A 24989-nucleotide genomic window follows, 5' to 3' on the forward strand; every position below is an offset into this window, starting at 1 on the left:
AGTGAGTAAACTTATCCATTAAGTGGAAAACCAAAATGTTTGACCTGGCAAAAAAAAAAAAAAAGCATTTTGATTTAAAATAACCCAATTACAACCTTTGCATAAGACACGATTAGACACAGATAGAAGTTAAATCAAATATTTTTTCCATTCTGATTCAGACCTGAACAATTATAAAAGGAAGTCCCATACTTTTCTAGACTTTTCAACATTGCGTAGGAACCCTTCATAGGCCTCTACCGCACAGTCATTCTTGGTGATGATTATGCTTTAGGCAAATTATGTCACTGTGACCTCAGCCTGGCTAGCTGTCTAAGCATCAACAGGAAAATGCACACATCCAAGCATCCACTAAACAGCCTATATGCCAACTAACATATGCAGCGATTTGAAAAGTGAGCGTACACTCACTGCCTATGAGAGCAACCACATAGAGACACACTCAGGTGCACATTTGTGTAGTTTGTGGCTGGGATCCAAGAGGCACCGAGCGTTCACCAGATCCTACTGACAGCCTTGGAAAAGGCTCACCTGATGGTCCAACTACCGGCCATCTGGCCGCTGAATAACACTACTCGTCTGCTTTGGCTCACACAACAGACACGAGCTAAGACACGCCCGTAAATATACGAGCACATGCAGTAAGATGCCCCGTTTAGGATGGAAGGTGAAAATATGCTGCCTCTCTGGGTGGGTAATGCTTTCTTGTCTTCAATGCTCAGCCAAGCTGAGGAGGGTTCAGTGCAACTGTGCATGCTCACAGTTGGTTAAGGGCATGCAATGAACGGACAGGCGAGATTTAATCCTGCAGGTGACTCAACATAAGTAGCAATGGCTCCTGTAGTAATGACTTCACATATTATTTACTCTCAATTCCTGGTCACAATGTACAGTTTATAACTGTGGCAGAGAATGAATGTATTTTTGCCCACATAAAGAGGAGTCTATTATTTAAATACCTTATCGGTGCATTACAAACATCTTAAATCCTAATTTTTACTCCACAAAAGCAAAATGTGATGGATCTGCACGCATTAAATTCATTTATTCCCCCTGCATAAGCCATTACAGTAAATGCATGGCACTGCAGTGGAAACATAATGAAAGAAGAGGCAATCGGAACACGCTGATGATGACACATGCAACACTGATTTAATTTCAAGGTTGCCCTGAAACGATCATAAAGACCCCTAATAGGCTTGGGAATTCCGTCTTTGAGGGATCAGCGGCGTCTTTGCACGGCTACGGGTGCTGCTGGAGGAGACATGGCCAGGATCTGATGTTGGGGGGGCGGGGAAACGGGCCACATTTTTTTTCCCCCGTTGGGCTGAAAACACATTTTGCTCGGCAACGGAGGCGATATTTACACACACCAAGAATACATTAAAAAATCTCACGTTGCTCTTGTTGGCTGTGCAAAAAAAGGTTGAGGACATCCCCAGTTATGCTTTAAATAAGCGCTATAAGGTGGCCACTGTTGCTGGTGAAAACAGACAGGTGCCTGTGAAATACCGATATTCTGTCTAAATAGCAGTTTTAACAGATTCCCATCAAAACTGAGCTATTCTTGTTAATTATTGGATCAATCTAATTAAATCTGACCCCAGCGTTGTCTTTTAATTAGAAATCTGAACTTGGCTCAGCAACAGACAATAGCACCATAGTCCCGTTTCCCCTTCAGCATCTGCGGCACAGACACTTACCGCTATGGGATGCAGCGATATTCCGGACAAAAAGGCGACTCCATAAAAGAAGAAAGGGAGGAAAGTAACAAAAGGTAGCCGAGAGCAGCCCACCTCCTCCTACTAGTAGTCCTACTACTCCATGAGGCTCGGCCAAGCCACCGCTCTGTCGGTTTGTGATGTGGATCACGCAGCGTGTGAGCCCATGAGGATGGATGCTGTGTGTTGTTGGAGGGACGGAAGGGGGCGGGGCCAGGCGGCTCCAGCGGAGCGTGGATAATTCTGTAAAGGGACCTTGTGTTACAAGTAAGCAGGCTGTCTAGCCCCATATATTCCCTGGCAGCCTGCCCTCTAGGCCCCCTGTGTACTTAAAGGAAGCCCTCCACGTTTCTTTAGCATAGAGGGGGAAAGTGGATGTCTCTTTAAGAGCCCTGTTTACTATGCATGAAGCGTCATTGCTTCACAGGTGGATGGTTGGCTGAGGAGTGGCTGCCTCTGCTGCTGATTGGGTTTCAAAGAGCCATGGTCATAAATTATCGTATCTTTTCGTTCTTTCTTTCTTTTTTTTATAAATCTTTTTTATTTAACCACGGTCGGGTAAATTCGACCGATGGAATAGAGGTTCCATCCATCCATATCCTTTCAGCGGTGGGGGAGGGGAGGAGGTTCCCATCTCCAGCAGTTAATTGGGCAAAAGGCAGAGTGCACCCTGGACAGGTCGCCAGTCCATGACAGGCAACCAGTTAACCTAAAATTAATTGAGTAGCGGGAGCAAACCCATGGAGTTATCACTCCCTTAAGCTACTCTCCAATACACCTTTATATCAAAATACATGTGACAGTCAATTTATTTAATGTCAGTTTAAATTATCTCATTGTTCACTAGAGCACACCAACTGTTTAATACGTAAATAAATAAAATAGTGACTTTACATTTTATAGGCTCAACAATTCATAGTTGTTATAATTGTTTTCTAATAAATTACTGAGTTACAAAAAATGCTGAATTTATTTGTTTAATTTATTAATTTCTACATATATTCATAAACATATGTTTGTTAAAGAAAAACTTACTTTAAAAAAACTGCCATATTTTACTGTGGACCTTCTCTGCATATGAAAGTGTTCACACCGAAGACGGTTTACCTCCTGAAGTCCAAATGTATATAAAAAAAACACTTCAGTCAAGTCAACCTGCAGCCTCAAAAGAAACTGCATGCCAAGCATTTCAGTGGCTGTAAGATTCTCATATTTCTTTGGAGAAAACCCACCTATAAATAAAACAGCTGAGTTATTGCTCAACCTGGACTGCTGAACTAAATCATTTTCTTCATATTTAAGCAGGGCAGCGTAGTGTATAAGGCTTTATTTAAAATTGATATTATTTTTAGTTCCACATAATGGGAAACCCAAATTGCTTTATCAGCACTGCTTGCTTTCTAAAACATGTTAATTTATAGGGTAGAGTGGTCTGAAAACTGGACCTCCGCTGGAATTGTCCATGGGGTAAATACTGGATTTAATTTTACTAAATGACCCCAAATATCTAAAATGCATAAACAGAAATCCTACAGGAAGGGTGGACTGCCACTTCCTAACTTGAACTTGAATCAATGGATAGCTAATATGCGCTCCTGGAACTAATGGTCATAATTCATGGAGAATATAAGTGATAGATTTGATGTAAAATAATGTTTTTCCATTGAAAAACAGGATTCACATGAGTTCTAATAGACATAGGGATAGTTGCTTACATGAAGATATGACAAGCTTTTAAAATGTTACAGACTTGAAACCCTCAGAATTGTTCAACATATCAGACCTTTAGAATAAGATCCATTGAATAAGATACGAGAGAAAGTACCAATGAAAATAGTTTTATTTGGGTGTATAGAGCAGAGAGGATGGCATATTTCCATGCAAGAAAGGGAGATGTTTTTTTGGAAACACTGGTTATCCAAAGCATATAATCTGATACTATAAACTAATAAAAAATAAATAAATAAAATCCCATCTAAACTACAGTATCCACCACTTTTAAAGTACATAATTGTGTCAAAGAAAGGCCTGAACTGCTTCCAGCATTAGCACTGTAAATGCGCTGCTGCCAAAACTGGGACAGACACACTGAAGTGAAATCATGCTGCCCATCTCCGATATGAAAAATTACAAAAGAAATACTGGTGTGTTCAGTGATCTAGATTTGGCCTGCATGCTACATTACACTCCATGCTCTGACTCACCTTCTTCCATCCATGAGATTTTTGAGCTCAATATCTCTGCGCCTCGTTATCTCTCATCCTTGGTCCACAGTCACAACAAACTGTGATCAGAAAAATATACTTTTACAATGTATGACTTGTAAGCCGGGACTGACAGGGCACATAGAACATCAAATAAAAAAAGTGAAAGCTGAAATAAACTGGAATAAATAGAGCACGCTGAACATCAAACAAAAAAGGGGTTCTTTATTTTCAAAAAGAAAATTTTCTAGGAGTTGCAAAACTGAAAAATAAAGTTCAAGAAATGCAGCAAAAATAGTATTTTGTTATGTAAATGGTCTATTAGATACTAGTTTAAAATGCTTAACCAGCAACGGCTTTAGCAAAATGGTGAATTAACAGCGCTATCAACAGCATTGATGCAGAACATTTAACAGAAAACTGAACTAATAAGGACAGACGAAACGACATGACGTTAGTAACATCACTCCAGCTTCATACATGGGAACTAATACATTTTGGACATTAACTACCAGAAATGAAATCTTGATTCTTTAGTTATGTGGCCATAAAGTGGTCATCCCAACAAGTCTCAGTTCAAAACTGTCCTCCACTTCCGTTTTCTTAGTCAGAGTGCCAGCATACGTAAACAAGAGTTTGTTTCAACTTCCGGTACTTTTAAACCGCTCTGTTTCAACAGCGCCACATGCTGACAAAAATAAGGACTGCAACCTTGCAGGTGAAATAAAAGCAAAAGAGAATTTACAAAATATATTTTACAGGTATTACGTTTTTACCTGGCGACGCATACTTCATGGTTAAATAAAATGTAAATTTGCCAGGTGTATATATCATTTTGGTATTAATCACAAACCCAGCTGAAATTTTAGTAGTGTGTGTACTTTAGTAATATTCAAAAGCATTGTCGTAATCAGGGGCGGGGCTTCAGGGAGGGGGCCCGGATGGGAAGCAGAATATAACTTGTGGAGTCCAAGCCTTTATCACATTTGAGGAGAGCTGGAAAAGGTGAGTTCTTTCTTGTTGAGTATGTTGTATATGTAGAATTACATAACATGTTACCCCCAGTAGAATTAGGTTGCCCCTGTCATTGTTGACTCATGATTGCTACAAACTACAAGACCGACTGATTTTAGGGACATAGTGGGTGTAAAAAATTGAATAAAATGTTGTGCTACATGACTGGCTTTACTTTTACTCTTACATTTAACTTGATGACACGTAAAATTACAAGAGGATAGCCAATATTGTCTCCAAGTGTATTCTGGGTAAAACTTGTCACCAGCCGTCCACCAACGTCATCATCAGTCACTTGGTAACAGATGGTAAACTAGCTAGAGCAGTTTTACGGACTAAGTTAACATGAGTGGAGCGCGGCAAAGTGGAAAAGGATGGAAAAAAGAGAGGAAAGAAAAGCCACAAACTGGACGCATATTGTCTTGGAGATGAACCGGACTTTTTTTTGGCAGCGATTCAAACCCGCCAAAACTGCCAGCCCAGTGACGGAGCCAGGCTAGTTACAGGTAGCAACTCTGACATTATTCACAAAGTGTGAGTTAACTGTAGTCTGATTGTAAGTTGTATCAGCCCAGCCGCCTAGCTTACATCCCCTTTTTTCTGTCAGTGGTTCAGCGGTGATGTCAGGGACTGAAGGCATATAGGACTATGGCGTTTATAGTTATTAAGGTTTACATTAGAGCCTCCTGGGAGAGCATCGTCCAGTTTGTGTGAACGGCGGCGCGCGCGATCCGCGTCGAGACAAAGACCCAGAGGTGCACGAGGTGCTGTGACGCGCTGCGCATGCGGTCCGTGCCGAGCTTCTGCTTATCCGTTTCAACGCGCGCTGCTGCGTGCTCGGTTCAACGCGTCAACAATAAACCTAGCTTCATCAGTAGCTAGCTGCTCCAGGCTCTGAGTTGAAATTGATCAAGTGTCAAAAATGATCCGATCCTATCCGTGGTTCTGAACTGATTTGAATTTGTGTTGTTGTATCACTAGTGACCAGTAGCCTGATGTTTACTATATTTTGCAGACCATAGTTGGTTGCTATGAGGGACAGTGGCTCTATGTCTCCATTGTTTCCTCCACATGTGTGTCAGCACCAGGTGGTGATGATCGGCCTATTTAGGGAGGGAAGAAAAGTCTGTGGAATAAGGGATGTTAATGTATCATTCTTTCACACACAGCTTGATATAGTCCCATAAATACTGAGAAGCAACACTGCAAATAATAGCAACATAATGGACACTGACAAATGTACTGAAATACAGAAGGGACAATTAAATGCTGGAATTTGACTCTAGTATTGTGTTTAAACTGGCTGTTGTCGTTTTGATTATACTCTAAGAGGAAAGTATATAAAACGGCTATGACAGTAATTTCAATGGGGTTTTCCACATTCAAAATTAGTATAAGAAGATCCTCTTCAAGATTATCTTTCACAGCTAGCATTTCTAGCCTTGAAAACCAAGCATTATAACTTATTGAAGCTATTAAATATTTTACTTATTTTTGGCATTAAGTGAGGCTTAAAAGAAGGACTATTTTTGCTTACTGCTATTATTTTTATTTAGTTTATTGCAAAATGATAAAAATATTTTTTTTGGCAACTAGCATAGTAATAAATACCATAGACGCTTAAAGTGATCCAAAATTAGTTGGAACAACATACTTTATTGGGGAAAGAAATTTAGATTCTAAAAACAATACAGTGAAATACTGTAAGCTGTTGGGTTTTTATAAACTGAAATAAAACTTTATCACATGGATCAGAAACTTGTAAACAGAACACCAACACAACACTGCTAAACATGAGGCTGGAAACAGGAAGTAAAGAGAACTGACCTGACTTACCAAAATAAAACAGGAAAACACCAACAAGAAACTCAGAAACTGTTAACAGCTTTGAATGTAAGAAGCAGAAGAAACACAACAGAACAAAGTCCAAAATATGGAATCGCATACCGTAAAGCACCTTGATTTATTGAATTGTTTATTTTTTATTTTTTTCACATTCATTATTTATGACATGTCCTGCCAGCTTATTTTGCAGTCACTTGATTAACTGGGCTGGGCTATAGAGCCCTGTGCAGGAGTGGAGTACACACACACACACACACACACACACACACATAACAGCTTTTATTGAGAGTATGCTTGTCATCTCATTTACTGTATGCCTCCTGTTACTCTCCCTGTTTGGCAAAAAAGTTTTGCACAGATTCAGCAACACTATAGAGTTTCTACAGTGTGCTAATGATGCACGACAAAACTATATAGACCGTCTAAATATTTGTTATGCTACACATATATTATATAATTGCTTCTAAAATACACCGATTTGGCTTGAAATTTGTCATTTTTTCATGTTGTACCACAAAACTTAAATATATTTTACATGGCCTCTAGGTGATAGACTAACAAAACTATTGGTTTGAATTTCATACATAAATTGAAGTCATAACATACCATACCGCTTTTTGTATTTACTTACGTTATCTTTGTCTAATTTCTTCATTATGTGTGCCACAATGTAATCACTATTAGCCTCTCTATGTAACATGCATCCACTGTTCTTTTAATGTTTAAAATTTCAGTTTTAGTTTACACAACTTTTTATATATATTTTAGTAATATTTATTATATATTACTATAATATATTAGTGTTCTGTTATAAAAATTCACAATGAGAAGTGTCATTTTGAGCCTCTCCTCTTTTCAAGACATTTTGTGATACTAATAGTGGTAACACTCCAGATTTCCCTCTTCAGCAGTTTGCCAACTGCCATGACTTCTCCCTGCAGCACTCAGTTAAATGTCTCAGTAGGCTTCAACAGAGTCCGGCTATTTTCTGCTCATCCTACACTGTACCATCTCAATAAAAGGCTCCTTCAACGCAACAGTACTTACTGAGTCTGGGTTAGTGTGTCTCCATTTTGCATGTGCGTGTGTGTGTGTGTGTCTGTCGGACATATTATTAAAGACTCTTATTGATCAGAGGGTGTTTAGTTTCTCGGTGGCTCCCAAGCGATAGGCTCGTTTCCATGGTAACGTAACAGGAGCTACGGCCTTGGTTGCAGCTCCAGCTAAATGTACACACACACACACACACACACACACACACACACTGGAGGAAGACAAACAATAAAAAGGTTTTCAATCTATAGCCATTTGTTTCCACAGAAACCCAGTAATGTATAGTCATAAAGTACCACTTTACAGTCGGGAGCATCAGACTCAGCAACTTATTAAAATTGTTATTTTATCTATTTAACTTTAAGAGCTCATCTTATTCAACATTGATACCTCAATCTAACACAGAATTTTCATCTGTAGTCTTTGGCAGGATGGAGACATAAAAAAAAAATAATTGCAAAAGTCATAAACCTAAACAATTTCTAATTTCTAATTATTGGACACTCAACAATAAAAACATTGGACAAAATTCAACTAAAAATTCTAGACTAAACATGCTAAACTGTTCTTTTTTTAGCTTACAGTTTGGTTTTCTATTAACAATTCCGTTAATTCCACCTTACAACCAGCAAAAACAGACAATAATTTCCAATACTGAATTCAAGTTGTGCTTATGAGGAACAGAGATTAATTTCCCTGTTTTTAAAGTTCGTACAAAGATACCAACAAACTTGCTGAATTGGCTGCTGGACAGAAGCTCTCCCACAGCTTGAGTTTGTTCTCCTATGTGTTTACGCCTAATTTGGTCTGTAATCAATGTCAGGCACTTGCTTCTGCACACTGCAGCACTCTGTGAGAGTAAGGTGTATATAAATGTGTGTGACCTTAATATGGCAAACAAGCACCAACCGGTAATTTTGTTCCTGCTTTTGCACCAGATTTTACCTAATCTAATTTGAACAAACAAAAACAAGCAAAGTCATTTTTTTCTCCTTTTCACATCCACACTATATGTTGTTTGTGGCTTTCTCTCTTGTCCTGCATTTTTATTTTACCCCTATTCTTTTTGTAAGCTCTTGGATCCATCAAACAGACTTCATGATAGTTGACGAGCTATGAACTACGAGCTGGGTTAAACTTGAAAGAAAAAAATTTAACACATTTATAATTTGAAAAATAGCGAAGACATTTAGACATCTAAGCTCAAACTAACCCTTGTTTGTCCAGGTTCTATAAAAGTTTGTTAATAATTCTAAATATCTGTAAACCAGATAACAATTTGCATCCTTGTCATATAAGTATTTCAAATATGTGAAAAATTAAACTGTGAATTCAAGAATCCTTTTCATAATGGCATGAGGTTTAGATTTTCATTGAGTTAAACATCCATAGCTACCTCTACCAATAATAACCAAAAGCCTAGAAATTCAACAAATATATGTCTATAGGTTCTTTAGCTTGGTTTGCAAAAACTAAAATATATATGTTTAGGGTGTACATTTACACAAACCCTCTTGTTAGGCAACTTTCCACCTGCAGAACCATTGAAAATCCCAAGTTTTTACATCACTGGTGGTCCTGTCAGTGGTGGAGTCAGCAAAAGCATACAGCTCATTGAAGGATGGCCCCCTGAGAGTCAGCTTGTGCTTTCAGCTGGGAGGCTACTAGGTATATCAAATCTCCTCATATAGCAACTCTGGGCTGTCTGAGACAGCTCACAGTCTGTGTCTAGCAGGTTTGTGTTGAGGTTCAGTCTCACAATATCATTAATGAACAATGTAAGAGCAATGCATTCCTTCTGAAAGTTGCCTCCACATACAGAAATGTGGCTCCGAGAGCTGCTGCAGAGTTCAGATGTTGTGGAACCCATGAATGTGTGAGTGTGAAATTTCTGCACTGATGTTGGGGCCTGTGAACTTGTCTGCTTAATTACATACATTTGCAACATTAGATTATGCATGTGCAGCTCCAAATTATAATGAATTATATGAACTGTAACTTCATTCGCTGAAATCTCAGACAGGTTACCAACTGCAGAATTACTTTTTTCTCTGATATAACGGCCTCGCACAGGAACAAATTCATGAAAAAATAACACGCCTGTACTGGGTGGGATTCATGCTGATCTGCTGCTATAAATAACTTAGCTCGGTAGGTTGTCTTGGCAACCAACAAACTGATACCAGAATGGGAACGTTCAGTTGCTTAAGAAAAAAAATAAATAAAGTCATTGTGGGGATAAGTAGTGAGAACAAAAAGCTGCAAAGGAACTTTGAAAAGTTGAAGAAAAACCTAAAATCTGAAAGATAATAAGAGTCTCTTTGAAGTCTGTAGAGTGGACAAATAGTGACGAAATAACATGATTTAAGAGAATACTGAGGAAATGTTTGAGGGAATAAAGGCGTGAAAAAAAAGTATTTATTTTTGCTTCATCATAGAGAGAATACGGTGTCCCTTTGTGGGGAAAGGCTAATACATTTTAGTAAAGTATTAAGTGCTATATTATTATGCTACATAAACAAATTTCATGGGGGACTTTTCTAGGAAAGGAAAGTTTCACCTCAGTCAGGTGTCCTAAAATTGTGAAATGGGTCATTTTATCATAGAAATGTGTTTTGTCAGGAAATAACCCTGAATCTTAATCCTGACACTGAAGATGAAAAGACCCGTCTCTTCTCACAAGATAGTATCTGCGCCCTGGGCAAAGATCAATTAAACCTCCTTGACAGCAGCATTAATTCAGAAAGCAGAGATTTTTTTTTTAGTTTTTTTGATCAATACACATTACCTTCAAAATAACATTTTCTTCCATCCATGCATTGTAACAGGCTGTAGATGAGGACAGTACTGACGCCGGACAAGCCTGCAAATAATCATGAAGTGTCCCTGGCAAAGGAGGACAGGAGAAAGAGACAGTCTGTATCACACAAACTACAATAAAGGAGACAAGCCTGTGCAGACCTAGGCTAAGCCTCCAGCTTTCAGGCCCTCACAATGCCTGTCTGCTTTAATATGTGCAGAGAGACATTAATGCTGACATGAAGCTTTAACAGGATCACAGGGAAGAGAAGCGTGCATGGGTCACAGCTGGGAAGCCAGAGCTTCCAGAGGGCAGGATTGATGCAGGAGAAGGGGAGGCAGGGGAGAAGGAGGTGATAAAATAAGTGAGAAGGTCAAAGAGGAGTGAGCAGCGGAACCAGGAGGCAGCTGAATTATGTTTGACGTGAAATGAGGAGATACGTGCGCAGGAAGGATTGGGAGAGGGTTGATGGGGATGTGGGCTTATGGGAGAAGAGAGGCCGTGGTGTGAGAAGGATTAGTGAGGCAAGACAAAAGGCCTGGGATACAGAGTGAGGTGGAGCTTTTCGTTCCCATCAGTCAAGAATCATCACACCCTTTCAGCTTTTTCCTTCTTCGTTTTGCACTGGTCTGCTGGATCTTCAAAAAGCGTAACTTGAAAAACTCCTCATTATGTTTATTTATTTACCCTCGTAGGATTAGCTCATTTCTGTTTGCCATTCTCATTCAAGGTAGAACATTTTCACAACCTCACCTCTGCAGTTTCATAAAGACTTTTGCTAGTAGCTTTAAGACCTGCTAAAAGGTTAGCAGCAGGAGCAGCGAAAGCAATATATACATAGTGTAAAATACATCCAGAGGTTCCCAGATTGTGCCAAGCTCCCTCTGTGTATGCGTGCATGCGTGTGTGTGTGTGTGTGCATGTGTGTATTTTCAATGTTAACCAACAATCGTTGGGCTCCGGTATTTTTGACTATTTCTGCTTCAAGATTTTAACTCGGGTACTCAGCACAGCATAAGGATGTGAGTTTTTCTCAGTGGGCTCTGCCCTCGTTTGACCTCAATGCAAAATGCATTTTGCTGCCAGAGGCGCTTTAACCTTATATCTCTCTTGATAAGGAAAAAAAAAGTGAGTTGTACATCAATTCTATGTACAAAGATATGTCCAAACAGGAGCTGGTCAAACACAAAAACACAATAGTCTCCTGTGTTTCTACATGCAATGTGCATATTGCACACGGCTCTACATGTCTTATGGAGTTGGATAGAGTTCCATGACAGCAGAGCGTGGACGTACAGATGAGAAAGAGAAGAAAGATGAAAACGGACACATATCACAAGAGTTATCGTCATTGTAATATTTACCAATGTTATCGCCATTGGAGCAAGTCAATGCATTTAGGCATCTAGAATGAGTGAAGACAACTCATTAAAGTCCAAACTGACCATTTGAATGTGTAAGAAGGGGCGTTAAGGAATCTTAACACTGGCATCATTGTTGAGTACAGATGGGCTGATCTGAGTAATTCAGATGAGTCACCAAGTTTTTTATGCACAATCATCCCTCAGTTTACAGAGGATGATCTGAGGAAGAAATATGTCCAGTGAGCAGTTGTTGCATGGATGAAAATTTCTTGCTGTCAGAGCTCAGAGGAGTTATGTGAGATGCCACTTCTGTAAGCTAAGAACAGGAAACTGAGGCGACAATTCAGCTAGGCTCACCTAAAGCCTGCAAACATAAAATGAACAGTAATTTTCTTAATAAATAAATTCTTCTACTTTCAACATTTAAAAATGCAGAATTCAGTCAATTAAAGATGGGTGTGCAACTTTTCTTAAAAATATATGCTATTTTTTTCGTATTTGTTAATTATCAATACGTCTACATTGTAAATAAAAATCAGGAAGATGATCTTAGCACTGTCAATGACCCTTGATTTTATTAACGTCTTTGTTTTTCTGACATTCCTCTTGAGTAGTCAAAATCTTTACAGAACTGGCAACACCTTTACCATGAGAAAAGGTCAAACCAAACAACAAAATCAAATTTAATTATTAATCTAATTTACAAACTCATCTACATAACTAAACTGCAAAAATACTGTATAAATATAAGTGCAAAATAAAACATTTAATATAGGGCAACTCAAAGAAAACAGACAATACAAATAAGAAAATCCTCCGTTTGGTTGTGCCCGCTGATGCAATTAGTGACGTAACTCACAGGAAATGCTGGGCCGGCCCCTCCCATGCATTCACCTGTTTGGGCCGTGGCACCTAAAGCTGCTCTTAGGGTGTTTCTTGTTTGAATTCATCAGTCTATTAAAAGTGATCACAGGAAACATTAGTGCTGCTTGTGAAACAAAATTATTAGCGTACACGACGCATTCAACTTTGTTTTGTATGAGACTGGAAAACTGTATGTGCTGAGTCACTATGTCTTATGTTCAAAAGAAAGATATGATTTTTACCTGTTAGGCCTTGTCATGATTATGCTTTTTAGTAGCATAGCGATGTGATAATCAGATTTGTTTTAATGTACCTTGTGCAGTGAATTGCTTATAGATGATTTATGCTCACTGCAATGATGTCAATAAGTGTTTTTCTTTTTTTTTTCTTTTTTTTTCAAAGATGGTGCTCTAAACTGCATGTCTGAACTGTGAAGAGGGTTACATTTCTCGAGGTGAATTGTTTGCACTGACTGGGAACAGATGTTCGTGAGATGAACAAACAGGGTTATGATGTCAGCAGAGGGTGGGCCAAAAAGGATCCCTGTGGCAACACTAATTAAGCTGTGCACTTTTTAAAGATAAAAATACACACACATATGCACAGCTTTTGAGAACTGGCTGAAAATGAATAATTTATTCACATTTATATAAGAAACCTAAATCTGCAGCAGCATTGTATCCTAATAAAGTGAGATCGCACACAGTTTAAGCTTCTTGGGGCTAAGTAACTGTAATTTTAATCTCAGCTGAAAACCGAGAGGCTGACCCAGAAAACGTCTCATTCAAAACGCAGAAGATATGAAGCGCTGCAAAAAAGTATTTGCTGCTTTAAGTATTTTTCCTGTTGTTGCTTTTTTTTTTTGTCACATTTGTTTCAGGTTGTCAAACTAATTTTAACAAATAGCCAGAGTAAATGCAAAAAGCAATTTGAAAATGTTGAGTTTGATTATTGAGGGAAAAAGGCATGAAGAGCAAAAGTGTATTCCCAGATGATTGTGCTATTGTTTGCAGGACAACTGCTATTGAGTCTTTGAGGTGAACTCTTTTTTTTGCAGAATTGCTTTATTTAGGCCACATTGAGGAGTTTTAGTCAGGCAAGCCTCGGAGCAACTGATAAAACTGCCTTTTTCAGTTGTGGCAGGTCGGTTTACATCGTCTTTTTTCTTCTTCCTTCAATAAAGGAAATAACCATTTCTAAACTGTTTCTAGTATTTACTCTTAATGTCTTTGCATGTTATGAATTGTGGCAAAAAGGCAAAAACAGAAAATATCTGTCAAAGCAGAAAGAATACATTTATGTTTCTCTTTAGCTCTTCATAACTGTTGAAATAAAATAAATTAATACAAAAAACACACAAACCATCACATCCTCCAATGCTGTTCCATACCCAGGCCTTAGGCTGGACTTTCAGATACCCTGAACATTCTGAACAGAGGAAAATACAAACTCGTATCTACGTTCCTTCAGTTCAGACCCAAAAAGGTGAGCTGGGCTACCTATTTATGTGATTAAATCATATGTGTTAGATAAAAGATGCAGCATTCTGTCCTATTCAATTCAGAGTCCTGAAAGCCTACGATATGACTCAACTCAAACAAACATGCACAGACTAGGAGAAGGAAAGAAAAAGCATTAGTAATGGAGTCTGCCCAAGGCAGTGAGGGGTTCAGCATAATATTAAAATGTTATTTTATTCAAGCATCGGAATGTAATATATTTTAAAGAAGTTTACCTACACTTTGAAAGAGAAAAACATCCACACCAAAAAGCTAACATATTGCAGAGCGGGTCGTATATGTCCTTCTTACGTGGATGAATAATGCAGACTCATATCTGCAGCAAATAAATAATAGAATGCACAATCATTGCTCTATCCTAACTATTTTAAATCTTTCCTTCCAATGCTTTCCTCGCGTTTTGTCACTTCTCGGAGACGTGCGGGTCAGTGAGCACAGTGCAAGCTCAAATGAGACGCACATCCAACGGCCACACATCGAATGCTGCAGAGATTCACGTGTCAGTGTGGAGGACACAGAGCCTTTAAAGTAAAGGTCACGGTCCAGAGCCAGTTGTCGTAAAGCCACAAAATTGACATGAACATAAAGTTTGACTGCAGCAGTTAATTATTGTTGCCATGTTATTTAGAGAAGCTTCTGCCTTTACACATATCATCAGGGAGATATTTGCATGACCTGAATATTTGCTTGCTGAAAGAGCCCAACGGTGGTGTGAAATCACGATTCTGTTGTTGCCAGTGTTCTGACTCAATCTGCTGCAAGAACTCAGAAACAATCACATTAGTGGGAAATAATTCCTGTTGATATAAAGGATGGCTTCTTGCTGTTTTTCACTTCTGAAGCTGGATTTAAGAAACTGCTAAAATATTGTTACAAAACATGGCTGTTTGAAATGATTTTTTTTTTAAACTGACTATACCATTCTACCAGTTTTTTGTTTATTTCTCGTAACAAATTGTGATTAGGATGGCAGCATATTTTTCTACCTCCAAACAGCTCTTTGCTCAGGACTATGTTCATATGCGAGCCATGTTTTATTAATATGACCGTACTTAATAACTCTATGTGCTTGAATCTATGTGCTTCGTGAAGTTGCCATTTCATTTTACTTATTTGATATTATTGTGAAAATGCACAAACACTTTTGCTGTGTCTTGCAAATGAGTTGCACAATGGAATGATGCTCTTGAAAAGTACTGAGCTGTTTCTCATTGTGTCACGTTACAACAAACTTCAATGTATTTTATGGGATTTCATATAATGGACACAAACTTATGCATCATTGTGAAGTAGAAGAAAAATGGTTTGTTTTCAAAAACCTTTTTGCAAATAAAAATCAGGCAAATTTGCGACTTTGTTCTTAGACCCGATCGACTCCCCCATCATGTGCCTCAATATAGTCTAGAATCACCTTTAATTGCTGGGAGTCTCTTAGGCCTATTAAATTCAGTCCAATTGGATAGCCACATTAGTTTTCAAATCTGGCCACAAATTCTCAGTTAGATTTAGGTCTGGACTTTGACTGGACCATCCCTACAGCTAGATTTACTTTGAAGTAAATCAGTCTATTGAAACACTACCTGTATGCTTAAATTAATGCCGCTCTTGTCTAAAATCTTGTGGATCTTCTTCCCTGATTCTGCACTTCCGTTTCAGTTATCTAATAGTGTCAGCTCAGATACCCTGATGCTGATCTATTTTAAGCATCAGCTCTTGTTTTCTATATTTAATTTTTTATTAATGCAAAATATGTTTGTCTTTGTATTCCCTTTGAAGATGAACTGCACAACAGAACGACGATATGCTAATGCTTTCTCCAGCGACGAACACATCAAAGAGGTACTTGATTCAGCATGATGTCACATGACTATAAACACATGTGCAATGGGAGAACAACATGGATTAGTGTGACTGTGCAAGAAATGTGATGGGTGTTTTTCCTGATCATTCTGATGGAATGAGCAAAAGCATCTCTGTTTGGTTAAATACAATGGCATGGTTTAACATAAGGTTGGATATCCAGCATTTGATCTGGCAGCCTATTAAAAATAAATATGAAGTAAAAGAAAGTTACTAGCGGAGATTGTGGTGAGGGTAGGTGGAAGGAGCAACTTAAATTAGAAAGATAGAAACTTTAAAAAAAAAGGATAAAAGCTGAAGAATCTTAATATGAAAAAAATATTAAATATGATTCTATGCTACAAATATTTTTCAGTAAAGCAGCTGTGTAATTAATCCAGCATGAAACAGGGTCTGTGAGGGAACAAAGTGGACATCAACTTAGAAAACTAAGACCATCAGGAAAACACATCCGCTTAATCATTTGAGGCCTTTAAAAAAAAAAAAAAAAACGCAGCATTTTCTTCAGGTTCTCTTGGAACTTTCAGTGCAGCCACTCATCATGATTTTGTTAAAAAACAGTTAGGATGGTTAAAGTCTGCACTGTTTATTGATAACTAAAGTTGTAACACCAAGTATCTGTTAGAACCTCCGACTTTTCCGTTTTCATTCACGTTCATGTTTCCTCGGGGTTCCTGAGATCTTGCCGAATTAGTTCATAATAACTTTTTCGTCTTTAATGAATGCAATCATTTAAAAACTGAGTTTTTAATTTAGTCAGGTTATTAAAATTTGTTTGATCATCTGTAATAAGCTTTATAGGGGAGAAGTCATTTTTCCCAGCACTATGGTTGTGTTACGTAGTTGTGGCAAAGGACTGGGGAGGATTGCACATTACGACAACCCGCTTGTTTTATCAGCCATTACCGCAGTATTAGCATGTTGATAGATGTAATAGTTGCATGCTCACTGTGGTCAGATCCATGGGTGTTGTACAAGTGCCTTGTCCTCATGAAAATGCGTTGTGTACATGTGCAGGCATGCAGTGGCTCACCACTCTCCATTTTAATGGCAATTCCAACAGAGCCTTTCCCATCCCCCTGTCGTCATGGTAACCAAGCCGGTAAGCGGACACGTTTGTCTCGGGGGCCCTGGCCTTCATTTTGAGTGCCATAGTTTTACACACACACACACACACATATCTACTACACTAACCTGTAAAAGCATGCTGTTATGAATACATTAAACCCACAAAACCAACATTTGTTTTGTGGATTTACTGTATACACACAATGTCGCTGTAATGCCTCCTCCTCACCATCTGAGCAGAGAGGTCTCCACTCAATTTTCTTTCTCCTCCTCCAAGCTGCTGGATTTCCCAGAGCTTGAAGGGTTTCCCAGCCTTGTTGAACAGATTTTTTTAGGGGGTTATAAAAAACATCTTGATTATGAGGTGACTGCTGTTTCTTTGTCATCTGTCTTCCTGTCTGTCCATCAATGAAGTGAAGCTGACATTTTTTGAGAACTTTGACCTTAATTATTCTGCTTATAGGAGAAAAATATAGTCAGCCCAAGTCAGCCTCATGTCATTTAACAGCACTTTCCTTTGAGGTGAGCGCTGAATGACTGCCGAGTGTCTGAGGACAGCGCAGCAGATGCAAAGTCCAGCTGTTGGCCCACATGTCGGCCATTTTTATTGTAGGCCTGTGCATTTTTACTGGCAAGGAGTTACGCTTCTGGTGGGGCATAAAGTCATGTCATATTTGCTTCTTCCTGTTTAAATGCCGTTTGATCTCCAACATCTGAATGGAGCCTCGACTTTAGAGGTAAACTCCAACTCTAGTTCTCTTCAGCCAGCATCCTGCAACTTTTAGTTGAATTTCTTCATCGGTTTTATGTTTATAATAACCTAATTATTTGACATAACTGTTATTAAACAGAAGTAAATATTAAAGCTGTTCCTCAACCTTCAAGGATTGGAGTTTGAGATGCCTGCTCTACTTCACTGATGTCTTTTAGAAAAGAGGCAAATTAAGGACTTTGTGTTTTTGTTGACATGTAACTTGCAAAGGGACAGGTGACAAACATCAAACAAATATTGGTCGGAGCACATGCAAATATTTATACTTTCATGTAGAATTCATAATCAAATTCTTGCTTTGAAATTTTAACAGATTTTTTTTATGCTTTTGTTCTGGGGAAAAACATTGATTTAAATAAATCAAAATGATGACCTTTTGTAAACGGTAAATAATCTGCACATTTCTCATAGATATATACATTTCTCATGTATATAAATAGTATTTACTATTTCCAGAAATATTAAGCAACTCCATACTGAGCTGATATATTTGCATGTTATAAATTATCATAACAAACTTTAAACTCTGAGATATCTCTAAGCCTCATCTCATGTTGATGTCACTGTGAGTGCTATAATGGAAATCACCATGACTTGTTTGTGCACCTGCACTGAAAGAGAAACCAAGTTCATTTGTTGAATATTTTATTTCTCTTAATCACTTATATTCCCAGTTAGGATGTCAGCATCCTTCATTGTTACTCAGTTCCCGACCAGGATGTTCATGAATTGTTCATCATCACTGTGGTAAACAAACTTATTTCCACAGCTGAAGTGGGTCATACAGTTGTATTTCTTTTTTTATTTTGTTGGCCTCATGAAAATTTTATTGTTGTGCTGTTTTCTTCCTGTTGACGGCAAACACTGGTATTGAACTGAAACATTGTTTTCATATGTATAGATATATATAGATATGTATCTATATATATATATATCTATATACCACCTTCCCTGCTCTAAATAAACAGTACTGTATATTTAATAAGCAAGATATGTTATAGAAGTTTTGTCATATTATTTACTTTGGACACAATTAAATATTCAGCAATACTAATGAAATAAAAATGTTTTTGAAGTGATCCATTTTTATGAACCTCTGTACTGTAGTTTACTGTTATGTTTGCCTTTATCTGCCATCAAATATAATTTACTGTATAACGTAACATGAGAATGCCTGATATTGTTAAAGGACATATTTATTTTTCTTAGATTTTTTTTTTTCTTGAAAGCATAAACGTTTACTTGCTAATTGATTTAGTTTTAAATTTTGAAAAGCAGCGACCTCTACTGGATTCCTGCTGTCATTGCAAGTTTAAGTAATTTTGTCTGCAATTAAACAAGGATTTATGACTATATTGCTAGAAGATGGAGGTAATTCATTTACAACAAAAAAAATATTTTATCATATTTAACACAGCAACAACATGTGTAGAACAAACAAATTAGACAAATTGACAAGCAATGCGCAAAATATAGCGCATTTTTCAACCTTGCATAGATTTTGAAAATAAATTGACAGTACATTTAATGCTAAAATATCCCCACACCTTTGTACACGGCCTCCTGTGGTTCTCCAGTCAAAGTGCTCCAGTAAGCATTTCAGTCCAACGTAATTTACATCCCAAAGGTGTCATGGCTCAGCACCGAGATGCTACATACGTGCTGCTGATCATTTCACCACTTCTATTAATAACTACATGATGCAACAGCATCTCCATGTTGACGCCGCAGTGTTGGATCTCTTAGTGATGGCGTTTTATGCCCACAAGATGGCAGGAGTCGGTTGAATTTACGGGTCCCATTTGCAACCATCCACTCTGTGCTACACTGTCGGCACCTTCTAAAGCAGGATTATTCTAACTTTACTGCGCTGCTTCTAATAGTAAGTGTCCAGAAAGGGGATATCAGTTCATTCAGCTGGTATATTTGACACCTCATTCATCATTTCCGTCAGAGAGGTTTCTCTGCCAGGTTTGTCACCCGTCTTTCTGCCAGATCGTTGTCATGTCTCCTTATGTGAGCTCTGAGTAAGCTGCTCTACTGTCAGGGAAGTGATAGTGCAGAGAAAAACCAGAACCCATCTCATATCTTGAACAAACAAAGACGGTGAACTTGGCTTAAAGCGCAAATATTCTTGAGATTTTCTAAATATGCTTCTAATCAAATTTTTTTTAAAGTTTCTACCTTTGGTGCAGATTCCTGAGGCATCTCAAATAAGCTGTTTGCAGCCAGAGAGATCTCCTTACTCGTTCAAATAAATGATCCAACTTAGGCAAGTCTTGCATTTCCAAAGTTTTATTCTTTGCTCAAGCAATTTCTGAAGCTCTGTGTAGCTAATGATTGATTGTAATTGGGAGCCACACAGAAACAGAAAACGGAAAAAAAAAAACTCCCAGGAGATAGAAGAATGTGAGTTATTGATACCCCAAATCAAATTTAATTGAATTATTTTATTCAGACTTTTTTTCCCCACAATTTTAAGATTTGAATACCAAAGTTCACAAACTTTGCTTTGAAGATTTATTATAGGATACTCCAACTTAAAAATTCACAGATTTTAATAAATTGCTGGACTAAGACCTGGTACCAATGAGAAAGATGTGAATTGTGTTTAGTGGTAATTTGTGGATCCTGCAGACGAAGCTCTTCAAGCTGGTCAGAGTAAATATTTTGTACTAAGCAAAGGACATGGCTCCAGTTAAAGCTGCAGCAGCTTTTGGATTTCTCAGAGTTTCCACATCAGGGTATATTTAAACCCCAAAGAAACAGAAGGTAGTGAATTAAACGTTCCTTGACACTGAACTTAAAAAGAACTGTAGAGACGTGAGAATAGTTTCTCATTTATCTTATGGGTATCATTAAAGGTTGCTTGATTCTGTTAAAAACATTTCAATGAGGGATTTTTTTTCCCCCCCTCTCTGAACAAATCTTAAAATATTGGTAGACAGTCATGTGTGGGGAAACTCAAATTGCTGTATAAAGTTGAACCAACTACACAAAGTCAGTCATGGATTAAAACAATATTTAGCATAACTCAAGTTTATTATTATTATTATAAGAAAAACATAATTCAGTGAATCAGTAACAATATTCATTTCCTTTTTGAGCTCAAAGAAAAAATTGGCCAACTCTCCCACATGCTGGCGGGTTTGTGTGTGGAAATTCCTACAATAACGTTATATTAAATTACAGCTCACAAAGGGTTTGTAATGCACTTCAAATGACTAATCGGCTTCTGGCGGTCTTGTAACACTCAACCTGCAGAGTCAGAACGAGTGTGTGTGCGCGCGCGTGTGTGTGTGTGTGTGTGTGTGTGTGTGTGTGTGACAGAATATGTGAAGGGTGCCTGTGTGATGCCCATTTAAGGTCACTACCAAAACTTGTGGAGCAGCCTCTGAATAACTGGCATACCAGGCAACATGATAACCAGCTCAACTCGGACTGTCAAGAAAGGAAACGGAGATAGACAAGAGGCCACACGCAGGGGACAGACATGTTGAGGAGAGCTTGTTAAAAGTGTAAACATAAATGTGAGACAGTGAGGAATGTGGAACATCTTGGGACTTTTATGAGAAGTGGCCTCTGCCATGTGACTTGAGATGAGACAACAGGAAAAAGCAACTGTTGCAGAAAGTATCGATAAAGACAAGAAGCTAAACTGATAGATGTGCGTGTTTAAAAAAAAAAAAAAAAGTAGGTTCTGGAAGTCATAATAAAAAGGAAAAAACTTACAGATGGTCTTCGCCTTTCCCTCCACCCTTCAATCAGTGCAGCTAAGCACTCCGGCAGCAGGTTACAGACCCCATTAAAACACTGCTGAGCTTCTTGTTTGGACAACTATCTGGAGCCAGATCCCAAAGACTAAACAGCTTTCAGCAGGTCTCACTTTCAGTAGCGACTGGAGTCTTGCTGGAATTTATTAAAGAAAATAGATAACATGCCTGAAGCCTTTAGCTTCATGAGCTGCAGGCTTTTGTTTTTACTATAACCTCATTTTAAAAGACATTATAACAAGTCTTGTTTGTTTACAGAAAGCTTGCACTCCCATCAAAACCTCATAGTACAACATTCCGAGGTTAGAAATAATGACAAGAGATAATATAACCATGATTTTATCCACATTTTCTCTGAGCCTCCATGAAAGTCACTTCTAACTGCTCAAACCATAATTATATTTGGATACATCCAAGATTTTTATTTAAAGTTCTTGTTTTTTTGTGGTCCTTCTTAAATAGGAATGGTGGAAACTAGTAGTGATTAGCCTCATGCACATCAGATTTAGAGAGCATGCAGTCTCCAGAATCTCTTAGACTATCCAAATAACATCAGTTTGCTGCAAATTTAGAAGAAAAAAAAATCTCTAGTACTCTCTACTCTCTACTTTGTGTTCTTGGTACTTTACCCAGCTTATCGCTGCTGCATTTCTGTCCACCCAGTGACACTACCCTAATGGAAATGATATTTGACATTTCACTCCTCATTTGGGAGGTTTCTGCACCTCCACCTTAACTGCGGAGGAAGTTATTTGAATCAAAATCAGCTTTATTTGCTAAGTCTGTGTACAAAAACAATTTGACTTTGGTTAAGCACTCAGTAAACACATTTTTAAAAATATACTTCCTCTGAGGTGGCTTCAAATAGCATCTGTAGAGCTAACTTTAAGGCCAGAGTCTAAACTGTTTGTATCCAGGATATGTGTGGTCTGCTGAGATTGTAGCTGCTCTTTTCCAGGCCCAAGTTCTGGATGGAGGGACAGCCAGCCATGACCCCTACGTGCAATTTGGAGATGTGAGCACATTTGCCCCATTTAAGAGCTCTGTTCTAGAGGGACCATTGCATATTTCTCAGTATTCATAATAGAGAGATATTTTATAGCTTCTTGCTGATATCCTTATTGCAGCCAGATGAGTGACAGGGACCCTACGCAAACAGCTGCCATGGTGACAGAGGTTACCATAAATTTGGTTACTTAGACCAGTGTCGTACTGGTGGGATGAGGTTGTGACCTTAGTAAGAGGCCAAAGTGGTCAAGCCTGCTTCATACTCTCTGATAACCAAGTTATCAAAAGAGCTTAACCTTCAAAAATGGGAACTGGATCCCCTAGTGTTGGGACTTGTTTTTGCTTCTTAATGACTTTGATATACTGATCATCTTCAGTGCATCTTCTCTGGCCCAGATATTTCCAAACTATAATCCGGGTTTTTGTTGCTTTTGCAGTTTTTTTCCCTTCTGGAGACACTTACAGGATAATGACGCTCTTTTACCTGCTTCAGCCGGCGTCTTCACAATGCCTTTTGCTTTGCTTCTGGGTTTGAGAGATTTCACAAATACACGCACACGCACACACGCGCGTGCACATAAAAAAAAGATACTCACACAGCACCCGTCTCTTTCCTGAAACATATGAAACAAAATTGCACGTGAAATACCATCAGGTTTCTGGAAATTGTGACCAAGCATGAACCAGACTTGATGAGATTGTCACTTTTCTTCACAGTACTTTAGCTGATTAGATTTTTCCATGATTTTGCACTTTAAAGAGTATTTACAGGCTGATGCATTTAAAACACATTTATACACATTTGAAATGAATTCTGATGCTGTGAATTAACCAATCAGATGCTTGTGGAAAAAAATCATGCCACCGTTTGGGGTTTCCCAAGTTGCTTAAAGGCATAGTAACTATGGTTTGTAAGCTTATTTTGAAGAAAGCAGTCATTCATAAGCCCTAAAAACATCCTTCTTAATATTCGGGTATTTAGACAACAGAAATCATTTTGGTAATCTTAAATTATGAAAAAAGTTCATGTTTAACAATAAGGAAAAAATAGTAGGTCTTACATAAGCTCAGTTCTATCTGTGTAGTTATTTTCTGACCACTTTTAGATCTGGAGATTTCATTGTGAAGTTAATCTTTTTCAATTTTTATTAAAAGGTGATTTCTCTTCTCTTCCTCTTTAAAAGAAACTCCCTCCACCTCAGAGGGGAAAGGTTGTTCTCCAGTAAGCAGGTTGGCCACTCCTTTCATTACAGAGCAACTCCCTGAAGCCTCTCTTTCCTTCTGATTCTCTGCTGCATTTTGGCCATTTTCTCTTTCTGTCCACTCTCTCTCGTCATCTGTTTGATCCCTCCTTCTCTGCTCTCCTGCATTTCCATTGTTATCTCTTTTTCCTTTTTTTTTGCAAAACCTCATCTCATTTTATATATTCATATTTTGTTTCCTCTTCTTCTCTCTTTTTTTCTTCTCTTCCCTTTCTCTCACTCACTCACTCTTTCTCTCTCGCTCTCTCTCACACACACACACACATGTGCACACACAGTAACATGCTTCCACCCATTTCTTCCTCCTAGTGGAGCGGGGTGATGCAGGCACAGCAGCAGCTGCTGCTCTGTCACATCCATAACCACCATACACCGAAAAGGCAGGAGGAAAGGAGGAGGAGGAGGAGGTAAGAAGGTGGAAAGGGAGGAGGAAAAGAAGGAAGAGGAGGACACAACTCTGTCAAAAGGACACCAGGGGACAGAAGTACAAGAAGAGGACAAGGAGAAAGGGAGGACAGCAGAGGGAGGCAGGTTGCTGCAGACATGTCAGACGCACCTTTGCAAAGGAACGGCTCTGCCAAAGCCCCGTGAGTAGATCTTCTTCTTTATCTTTCCATCTCTGTCTGCTCCCCGCCATCACTCCTCTCCCTGCCCGCATCCCTCCATCTGACAGGCTGAGTTGTCATGGGAACGGGAGCTCCGTCATGGTGAGGCTGCAGCTCAGTCATGACTGGAGCGGGGACACGCGGTACACCCTGTACACTCCTCCCTCTTCTTACTGCATCCCTCTTTCTTCCCCCCCCCCCCCCACCCTCAGTCGCCCGCACAGCTCTCCCTGGAAACATCTCACCTCGCTGCTCA

The 24989-nt window shown here is 38.6% G+C and overlaps 2 protein-coding genes across 7 annotated transcripts in view; one reads left to right on the forward strand and one right to left on the reverse strand.

Annotated features, from left to right (window-relative positions):
* The window catches only part of plppr1 (phospholipid phosphatase related 1), a 68489-nt gene extending 43736 nt beyond the window's left edge, over positions 1–24753 (reverse strand). Inside the window, exon 1 of one of the 4 annotated variants that reach the window (XM_016677044.1) lies at positions 24685–24753. The gene's annotated coding sequence lies outside the window, so the exon portion shown is untranslated. Of the gene's footprint in view, positions 1–1703; positions 2060–24684 lie in introns of those variants that run through there. The other 3 variants (XM_016677043.1, XM_007563281.2, XM_007563283.2) reach the window with 3 other exon arrangements.
* Positions 24331–24989, forward strand: part of palm2akap2 (PALM2 and AKAP2 fusion) — a 74332-nt gene continuing 73673 nt past the window's right edge. For 2 of the 3 annotated variants that reach the window (XM_016677039.1, XM_007563286.2), the window contains exon 1: positions 24332–24715. In XM_016677039.1, the coding sequence (XP_016532525.1) occupies positions 24672–24715 (44 nt within the window). In that variant the 5' untranslated portion in view covers positions 24332–24671. Of the gene's footprint in view, positions 24716–24989 lie in introns of all 3 variants that reach the window. The other variant, XM_016677040.1, reaches the window with a different exon arrangement.

The sequence above is a fragment of the Poecilia formosa genome, unplaced genomic scaffold (assembly GCF_000485575.1).
Source record: "Poecilia formosa unplaced genomic scaffold, Poecilia_formosa-5.1.2 Scaffold146, whole genome shotgun sequence".
NCBI classification, from domain to species: Eukaryota; Metazoa; Chordata; class Actinopteri; order Cyprinodontiformes; family Poeciliidae; genus Poecilia; species Poecilia formosa.